Genomic DNA, 10,046 nt, shown 5'->3' with positions numbered 1-10,046 from the left:
GTGGGAAAAGCTGAGCTGATGTGCTGCAGGTGGGGTGGGGAGAACTGAGCAGATGTGCTGCAGGTGGGATGGGAAAAGCTGAGCTGATGTGCTGCAGGTGGGATGGGCAGGACCTCACCTGCCAGATATACAACAAGTAGTGTTGCTTCTCGCCTATGAGGTAGGTATAGAGCAGCAGGTAGCAGTCACCACCGTAGAAATGGCCCAGCCACTTGGACTCCACAGGCACCAGCTCCAAGTCCTCGATGCGCCACACCTAGGACCAGAATCAATCCTAACTGAGGTCCAGAATGGGTTCCACCACCCCCTTCCCACCAATGTGTCCTCCACTGTCTCTCACTCACCTGCACTTCCCCGCTCCCATCATCCACCATTTTCTGCTGGGCAGCCACCTGAGGCTGTACATGCATGGACAGAGCATCAAACTTCACCTGTTCCACCTTGGCTGGAGAGATGAGGACACCAACTGTCACTAGCTGAGGTGCCCCACATCCTCACTACAGTCCTGAGCGCTGGCTGTTACTCATAGACCCACATGACCGATGAAGAGACCAAAGCCAGCGAGATTCAGCCGTCTTGCCAAGGTCTCACACACACAGCTCCACGCCCCCAAGACCTCGTCAGTGGCTCCCAGGCCCACGAAGGACAACTGAGGGTCAAGAGCAATGCTTTATTTAGTCCGGCTCCCTGGAGCATTCAGACTTCAAGCACGACCTTGCTTCCCAGCTTGACAGGAAGCCCATGGTGATGGAGGCTTGCTCCACACTGTCCTTTCATTTGAACCCCTCCCCCAGCGCCTGGCATACCTCTTGCCCTCAGCAAATATTGTCTGCTGAGAAGGTTCTCGGTTCCCTGGGGAGGCTCAACCCCATTCCACATGAAAGACAAGTCATTTTTAGCTCTCCTTTTCTTTGTGACAACTGGAGCTTTTTGGTCTGCTGGGCTCTCTGTACCCACCATGGAGCTGAGAGCCAGGGTAAGATGTGTATGAAAGAGGGGAATCCGGAAAGGAAGGAGAGAGGTGTGAGCTCTCACCCACAGAGCCCACGGTGTGGGTTTTGCCGAGGCCTGAGGTCCGGTTAGGCACTGTCCACTTCTGGAAGAGTTGCTGGAAGATGGCTGACTCAGCACCATCATTCTGCACCTCAACCTGTGTGCTCGGTGGGTACTGCTTGGCTTTGATGAAGTTCTGGGGGGAGAGGGGGGCTCACTGGAGACTACTATACGTCCTGTCCCTAGATCTGTATGCCCCCTGAAAGTCAAATCTCGGCCCCAACCCCAACCAGATCCTCTTAGCATCAACCCTGAACATGCCCAGCTCCAATCCCAAAGTGGACCCCAAACTTAACCATACTAACCCTCTTCAATCAAGGTCAAACCTGATAGTGTCTCCAACTCTAACCTCAACCCTAAATCCTGACCCCGAGCCCAACAAATCTGACCCTTATCTAAAGTATACCTCAATTCGATTCTAATACCCATTCCAATCTGATACTGACCCCAGACCTGACCCTCTGGCATCAAGTCTACTCAGCCTTTTTGGAAGAAGACTAGCCGTCCCCTTAAACAAAGCTCTTGCATGGGGAAGTGACACCCAATATCCCGAGGAGGCCTAGGCTTGTCTGATGGTCAGTTCACTCATGCCCTGACAACCAAGAAGCTGGTAGCATTATGGTTCTCAGCCCCCAACAACCGTGTCCTTTTGCCCCCATCCCTGACCTCCCAGAATATTCCTTGGACTCTGCCTGGTGCTATGTCCTGGTCTGAATCCCTTTCTGGTGCTGCTGCTTCTGCTAGAGCAGCTGTTCTCAACCTGAGGGTGACAACCCTGTTGGGGTCACATATCAGATATCCAGCATATTAGATATTTATATTATGATTCATAACAGTAACAAAATTATAGTTATGAAGTAGCAATGAAAATAATGTCAACACCACATGAGGAACTGTATGAAAGAGTCGAAGCATTTAGGAAGATGGAGAACCACTATGCTAGACCCCTTTCCTTACCAAAGCCTGGCTCATGGCTCCACTTCTCTCCTGGGCGTTGGCATTTTTTCCCTTCCACACAAAGATCTTCAGGCCTCCCTGGTCCAGGATGTAACAGTCCTGGAGCCAATAGAGTTAAAAAAAAAAAAATAGCCTGTGGTGCTGGGGTGGGGGATGGGGCTAGGCTGTGCCAGCTTTTTCTCCACTAAATCTGCTTTGGCATTTTATAGATGTCCCTTGCTTAAGGTCTTCCAGATCCTCTCACCTCATGGCTGAGCAGGTCTTGTGTGAGTGGCCGAGTAGCAACTTCTCTAACCACCAGTTTTCCTTCTGAGTCAGACACACTACAGAACAAGGGAAGGCATGGATAGGGATAGGAGGTGCCCCTGGCAGAGCACCCTACTCAGGAAGGCCCCAGCACCCAGGAAGACCCCAGGCCAGAACTCACTGGTACAACTTGAGTGCAGCCTTTGCGGCCGGCTCCACAACGGAGTCAGAGATCGCAGCCTTCAGTTCCTTGCGTGGGCCCAGCACATGGTTCATAATTGCCATCAGCTGTGGGGAGTCCCCTTCCTTCTCCCCATCCACCACACCTACGTAGGTGCGTCCACCCCGTTCCTGGTCTCGGATCTCTTTGGCCAAGGTCATGCCCTGCAGAGAGGCCACAGATGACCCATGAAGGTTGGCAGACAGGGTAGTAGTGTTCACCACCCTGAACTCTGCTGGGCAAACTCCACCCCATCCTGCAGATCTACGAGGGGTGGAGACAATGCTTTTCAGGTGTGTGGAAGCTATGGGGAAGTAGATCTCCTCATAGGTGGGGGTTGGGGGTGCAGGGGTGTTTGTGATGGTCTTGGTGGGCCTGCAGTTTTGACATTGCTGGGAATTTCTGGTTCCCCTTTGTGGTTTTGTACAAGAGCTGAACCTCAAAGATCATAGAACTATACTTAGTCTGCCCAAGGTACACATGCTCACGGTGCATACACAAATTCACATGAACATATCTATACACAAATATATTCATGTACACACATAGTTTGGTTCCATGAAAGCTCACACAAGCATGTATCTGCACACATAGTCCCATGAGTGCCAGCTTTCATGTGTACCCACACTGTGGTTCACTTTTTTAGCCCAAGACCCCTCCCTTCGTGAACCCTCTGGCGTCCCTGGGCCCTTGTGGACAGCAACACCTGTGTGCGTCTGTCTCTAGCCTAGCTCTTGGCTCTCATTGTAGGACAGAGCCTCTTCAGATAGTCAAAAGTGCCCTCTGTTTTCCCCCTTGAGGTCTTCCCCATCTCAGGAACTGGGCCTCCACTGTCCCCTACTGTTCTCAAGCATCATACGGCTTTGCATCCTCATCCCATACACAGGGAAGCCGGGACTCCACCTGGTCCCCTTCCCAGCCCATTTCCACTCAGAAATCAGATAAGCTTCCCTAGCTGGACGTACCCAGTAGAAGACCTAACTCCTTTTCACAACCTGCTGGTCGCACATCCTGCCTATGAGACCTGCTACCTGCTCTGCATGCTCCTACTGAGCTGATGATGGACAATACCAGCCACCTTCCTGCCCCAGGGCCTTTGCCTCACCTCCATCTGATCCCCAAAGCCCCCCCGTATGCCCAGTACCAAACTTCTCTAGCAATCATTCCTCTGATTCTTCCTTTCCCTTATGGCTTGTTGACCAGATGGCCAGCTTCTGGGTAGAACCAGGGCAAAGCTCTGCCCACCTCATCCACTTCTGGATACCCAAGGCCTGCCATAGTATGGCGACATATTCCACCATAAGGGCTAGTCACAACTACACACAAGCAGCATGCCTCTTCATGTACATGAAAACTTAGGTCTACTTTCACACACTGTCCTGTCCCCAGAAGTGCCAGAGAGAAGCCTGTGGGGTGGGAGTGATTACGGGCGTGGAGGGTTGAGGTTGACTGGGCAGGTGATGCTGAGACTACTGAAGCATATGGGGCACGCTGAATAGCAGAGATGAGGTGCCCTGTCAGGGTTACCCGAAGTCTCTCCATGCGGTTACTCTCTGGCCCATTCCATTGGATGATAAGCTTCCCCAGGTCCAGCAGGAAGACATCCCCTCTGTTGAAACTCTTCCAGGACATTTCCACCTAGAGAGCACAGGGAAGTTCAGAGCCTACCGAGAGCCTACACATCAGCCGCACCTCCAGCCACCCTCCCTTCCTTCTGCCCTGCTCAGGTTCAGTTCTTAGCCCGTGTCCCAGCTGGGCCTGCTCACCTCTCCAGCCAGCACATTCCTCTTGCCCTTGACGTGCAACAGTCGCTGGACATCACAGGAGTTTGTTTCTACGTGCTTCATGCCGGAAGCCACGCCCCCTTTCCGGATCCTGGGAAGGAAACAAAAGCTGACTTAAGGGCGTTGAGTGGAGAGGTATGCCTAGGTCCTGAGCTGCCTGGAGCCCACTGGGTCCCAGCTGGGTCAGGCTGAGGCAAAGGGACTACTTAGGGTTCAAACATCAAGCTTACATTCACCCTCAGTGTCCTACAAGGGCTTGGCTGGCTGGTAGCATATTGTCGCACCTGACCCTGCATCGTAAGTCTTCCTGTCCTTTGCCCTAGCTCCCTGTCCTGCAGAGCGGTCTGCCAAGATAATCATGGTGATTTGGAGAGAAGAAAATGGGCATAATGCCAGGCCCTGGCGACAGGGCACTGAGATGGAAGAAGGGAAGAGATGCCACTCAAACGCCAGAGAGTAGTAACTGTGAACTATGTTATGGGCAGGAGAGAACAATACAGAAAGGAGAGGTAAGGACTATGGCTGATTGGAGAGCTTCCGCCCTACAAGGCAAAAGAAACTGCTGTGGCGGAGCAGGGGTTTCTATGAGGAGAGCCAGCTTCAGACTTTTCTAGAAAAAGTAGGTGTTTTCACTGTTAGTGAAAGAAAGGCCTGATTAGAGAAGAGGGAGTAGCCACCGGCCAGTTAGCCTGAGTGGGTGTGGCTTGCTGTAACAGCCTGAGGGCTTTGGGCCCTGAGCAGTCCCTGTAGACAAGAGCTAAGGTACAGAATTCACAGCCCATAGTCAAGGAAGGGCCCAAGGGGTTAAGTCCAGCCAAAAGTAGACTCAGAGGAACAGGGCCAAGGTCAGAGCAACAGCAGAAATAAGGGTGAGGGGTGGAAAGGTAGAGAAAAATCAACAAAAGCCATGTGAGCTCCCCAGAGGCCAGACAGCTTCAGGGTTCCTTCCTGGCCAGCTCACCTCCCACTAACCAAAGTTTCTCACACTTCAGGCCTTAATGTTCCTGTCTCTTCAGCCCAGTCCCCATGTCCCAGTCTCCACCTCTGATGACCAGTCTTGGTGTCCTCCCCAGCCCCAAACGTCCCCCTCCCTACACAAGGCCTTGCTTGAAGTAGCTCCGGAAAGTCTCGCTCTCATTGCCTTGAACCTCACGGTGCTGGACAGCCCGGCCCTTCAGGTAGTCATCCATCTGCGTTGTGTAGATGGCAGCTGCCCCCTGCTCATCCTGGGACGAGTCCTGGCCAATCCAGTAGTGGATATCGTAGGAGAGAGTGCTGCTGGTCTTGTGGATCTGGGGATGGGAGGCATCTGTGTAGTGAGACCTGGGTTCCTGTAGTCCCTTATCCCATTCTGCAGGATCTCCCACACACTTGGACTCTGGGTCACTGGTGAGCCTGCAGCAAGAAAGGCCTCTGGCCTCCTGTTAAGCCCTGAATTGTGGTCCAGCTCACTCTACCAAAGGAGAAAAGTAAGTGGCTTTCCCCTCTATGGGCCTTGTTCTCATCATAAAAATAACTCACATGGAGTGGTGTGTGTGGATTATCAGAGGCTGGTAAGGTGACTACATCAGCAAACAAATGTACTGCAATTGTCTCTCAATGTTCGTGAGAGATAGGACCCCCGTGCTTGAGTCCCTTCTGTAAAATGGCATGTGATGTTTGTGTGCAATCTGAAAAATCCTCTCTTAGGCTTAAAATATTTTGTGTATATATGTATGTGTGTGTGCACACGAAAATGCTATGGGTGTTTAAGTGCAGGTATAGGCACGTGCTGGTGTGTGTGTCAAGGTCAGAGGACAACTTTTGCAAGTTGGTTCTCTCCTTCTGCACTGCAGGCTCTGGACCTTGTCAGCCTTTCAGGCACTTACACTTGCTGAGGATTCCCTGGCTCAAGAACTAACTTTGTTGTTACTGTTATTTTTTTAAGAGAGATTTATTTATTGATTATATGTAAGTATACTGTAGCTGTCTTCAGACACTCCAGAAGAGGGCATCAGATCTCATTACGGATAGTTGTGAGCCACCATGTGGTTGCTGGGATTTGAACTCAGGACCTTCGGAAGAGCAGTCAGTGCTCTTAACCGCTGAGCCATCCCTCTAGCCCTTTTTATTTTACTTTACTTTACTTTACTTTATTTATTTATTTATTTATTTATTTATTTATTTTGGATTTTCCAGACAGGATTTCTCTGTATAGCCCTCACTGTCCTGGAACTCACTCTGTAGACCAGGCTGGCCTCAAACTCAGAAATCCACCTGCCTCTGCCTCCCAAGTGCTGGGATTAAAAGCGTACACCATAACCGCCCGGCCTTTTATTTTATTTTTGATACAGGGCCTGATGTAGCTCAAATTGGACAGGAACTCTCTAGGGATGGAAGATGGCTTCCCAATGGGTTTCTTTTTCTCCTTCAGCAGGGCTGGGATTACAGGCTGGTATGCTTGTGCACCCACTCTTAGGGTTAGGGACGGAATTCAGGGTCCCCAGGATACAAGGTCAGCACTCTACCATTTGAGCAACATCCTAGATCTCTCTTAGACTTTACATCATCTCTAGATGATTCATCATACCTAATAGAAGGCAGGTACTGTCAAAACAACAAGAAAAAAATCTATATAACGATTCACTACAGATTTAATTATTATTTATTTTGATTATATATATGTATTATATATGTGTGTATGTGTGTATATATATTATATACATATATATTATATTATACATATATACATATATGTGATATATATATATATATATATATATATATATATATATACACAAAATCTCAGATCCCCTGGAGGTAGAGTTGCAGGCAGTTGTGAGCCAACCTGCATGGGTGCTGTGCTGGGAACCGAACTCAGATCAGCACTCTTAACTGAGGAGCCAACTCTCCAGCCCCCAGGATACAGTTTTTCCAAATATCTTTATGCAGTTATTGATTTCGATACATTGCATCCACAGATATCCTATATACACAAATACCTGCTGCACACACAATTCTTGTGTGACTACATCATAGCTGTTTTCAATCTGAGACACACAGCTTGGCTTTTCACTTTCAGTAAGGATGTGGTTAATTGCCAAGCATTTATCTTCAAAATTCTGAAGGTAGGTAGGCAAGAGGACTGACTCAGAGGGTGAAGGCCCCTGCAACCGCATAGGGCCCATAGAAACGAAAAAGAGACTGACTCCTGCCAATCATCCTGTGGCAAGACGTGTACCTCGGCGTGTGCAACCATGCACATGCAGATTCACAAAATGAATGAGTGTAATTCGAAACACTTTAAAAGTTGGAAGCAGCCGGGGGGGGTGGTGGTGGCGCACGCCTTTAATCCCAGCACGTGAGAGGCAGAGGCAGGTGGATTTCTGAGTTCGAAGCCAGCCTGATCTACAGAGTGAGTTCCAGGGCTATACAGAGAAACCCTGTCTCAAAAAAACAAAAAAGTTGAAAGCAAATCATCATAAGAAAAGCACAGATATCTTTAGTATGTAGGTGGGTAAACATCAGGAAGGGATATAAAGATGACTGTGGGTTTTAGGAGGGGGGACCAGCAAAATGGCTCAGTAGGTAAGAATGCCTGCCATGGCAACTGATGACAAGTTCAATCCCTGGGATGCACCGGACACCCACCCCCACCCCCGCCAAGTTGTCTTCTGAACTCCACACTGTCTCCATGGTGTGTGCATGTGCGTGTGCATACACACACATACAAAATAATAATAATAATAATAATAATAATAATAGGTGGACCAACCCAGAAGGTGCCCTGAAGGTTGAATGAGTTTGTGGCTCCTCAGCTAGAAAGGACTTTTACAAGCATTTCTAAGCCCTGTGGAGCCCCACAGCTGGACGCCTGGTCACTCTTACAAACACTGATTGATGAAGCCAGACTGCCTCTCAGCACTGCCCCCAGCCTCTAGTTTCCTCCCTAATACCCAGCAAGCTTTGCTTTCTGTTCAGCCCATCCTGGCCTGACCCACTTACAGCCAGGACTACGTAGCAGTCACCATCGAAGAAGCTTCCAAAGGTGCTGGATGGAACGGACACCATCTGCATAGCCTGAGGGGGCAGGGAGAGAGAGACAGAGGTCACAGCGGGCATGATGGGCAAACCTGTAATCCCAGCTACTCAGGAGACGAAAGCAACAGGACTGCTTAAGTCTAGCCATTCAAGGCTGCTACGGGTTGTGCTGACCACTAGGCTGCACCATTTGGGATCAGTACGGTGGCCTCCTAGGAACAGGACACTATCGGGTTTCCTAAGGAGGAGCGAGCTGATTTGGGTCAAAAAGAGGTCACAGGAGCTACCAGGACCACCAGGTGATGAAGCTGACCAGGGATGTGCAGCAGGATGGGAGCTGAGGGAGCAGGGTCCAACAAGGTTTAGTTGTAGTTTAGAGATAGAGTCCTTACTAGGTGTGGCCCTGGGTTCCATCCCCAGCATCACAAAATACCAAAAAATCGAAAAAGTAGGGAAAGGGGCCGGGGTGGAAAGGTGGCAGGAGCTAGGGCGGAGACAGGAGAGAAAGATAAGACCAGGGGAGATGAGGATGTAGAGGAAGGCTAATGATGAAGTGGAGAATAAAGGTGAGGGAGGAGCATGGGCGGAGCATGGGCGGAGCGTGGGCGGAGCTAGCTGCAGGAGCATCAGCAGCTCCCTGCAGAGTATAGGGCAGAGCTGGAGACCTGGCAATGCCAGGCTGCCTGCACCTTCCTGAATGAATCCCAGGACTCCCCTCTAGCCAGAACTCACCTCGATCCTCCATATCTGTATCCCTGGAGTGGTGATGTTGAGAGAGCCTTTGACTTGGGCTGTCAGTTTAGTCATGGTGGATGACCCTAGAAGAGAAGGCATGTAAGAGCGGTGACCATCCACCCAGGCTTGAGACCCAGTGGAAGAAGGGAAGCTGGCTTCCTAGGGGGGTCTTGACCACTGTAGTCCAGCCTCTACCCTGCCCACCCAGCTTTGATGATGATCCACTCTTATTCAAATGCCTACATTGGCTCCCTTAGTACCTGTTACATAGCCCAGCACTTAAAACATACCCCTCCCTCCCTCCATGTTTTTGAAACAAGGTCTTGCTATGTAACCCAGGCTATCATGTGTTAACAACCCAGCTTAAGACTCTTCTTTAGCCTCAATCTCTCCCACTCTATAGGCTTTTTGAGACAAGATCTCATGTAGCCCTGGCTGGCCTTGAACTCACTATTTCAGATTGCCTGATCAGATTGCTCATGAGCCTGAGGAGCTGAGTTCAATCCCTAGGACCCACAAGGTAAGGCGAAAACTCCAACAAAATACCTGTGTACTTGGGCACACTAAATAAACAAATATAATAGTAACAAGATGGGTGGTATTTGAGGAATGACACATCAGTTTGTTCTCTGCCTGTCCCTCCCCCCCCATACAAGTACACACATGTGAGTACCCGCAGATACAAACATGCACATACACACACATACATACACAAATTAAAACAAAAAACAAACAAACAAACAAACAAAACCAGAAACTGCTGGGCAGTGGTGGCACATGCCTTTAATCCCAGCACTTGGGAGGCAGAGGCAGGCAGATTTCTGAGTTTGAGACCAGCCTTGTCTACAGTGAGTTCCAGGAGAGCGAGGGCTACACAGAGAAACCCTGTCTTGAAAAAAAAAGAAGAAAAGAAAACAGAAAGTTGTCTTTGAAGTTCATAGCTACTCTGTTCACATGAGTGTCAAAAGTGGAACCATAGCTTGGTCTACAGTGAGCTCAGGACAGCCAAGATTACATAGAAAGACCTTGTC

General features: G+C 49.7%; 1 protein-coding gene across 2 annotated transcripts in view; it reads right to left on the bottom strand.

Moving 5' to 3' along the window:
• Vil1 (villin 1) overlaps positions 1-10,046 on the bottom strand; it is a 29,581-nt gene that overhangs the window by 14,708 nt on the left and 4,827 nt on the right. The window contains exons 2-12 of one of the 2 annotated variants that reach the window (XM_031367961.1): positions 9,013-9,098; positions 8,245-8,319; positions 5,356-5,552; positions 4,243-4,351; positions 4,004-4,114; positions 2,438-2,640; positions 2,255-2,333; positions 2,011-2,109; positions 1,036-1,189; positions 345-445; positions 119-256 (exon numbers count right to left, since the gene is read on the bottom strand). In XM_031367961.1, the coding sequence (XP_031223821.1) occupies positions 119-256; positions 345-445; positions 1,036-1,189; positions 2,011-2,109; positions 2,255-2,333; positions 2,438-2,640; positions 4,004-4,114; positions 4,243-4,351; positions 5,356-5,552; positions 8,245-8,319; positions 9,013-9,087 (1,341 nt within the window). In that variant the 5' untranslated portion in view covers positions 9,088-9,098. Of the gene's footprint in view, positions 1-118; positions 257-344; positions 446-1,035; positions 1,190-2,010; positions 2,110-2,254; positions 2,334-2,437; positions 2,641-4,003; positions 4,115-4,242; positions 4,352-5,355; positions 5,553-8,244; positions 8,320-9,012; positions 9,104-10,046 lie in introns of those variants that run through there. The other variant, XM_031367962.1, reaches the window with a different exon arrangement.

This window comes from Mastomys coucha, unplaced genomic scaffold (assembly GCF_008632895.1).
Source record: "Mastomys coucha isolate ucsf_1 unplaced genomic scaffold, UCSF_Mcou_1 pScaffold14, whole genome shotgun sequence".
In the NCBI taxonomy this organism is placed as follows: Eukaryota; Metazoa; Chordata; class Mammalia; order Rodentia; family Muridae; genus Mastomys; species Mastomys coucha.
The sequence above is the reverse complement of the archived record's forward strand: the minus strand, read 5'-3'. Positions and strand labels throughout refer to the sequence as shown.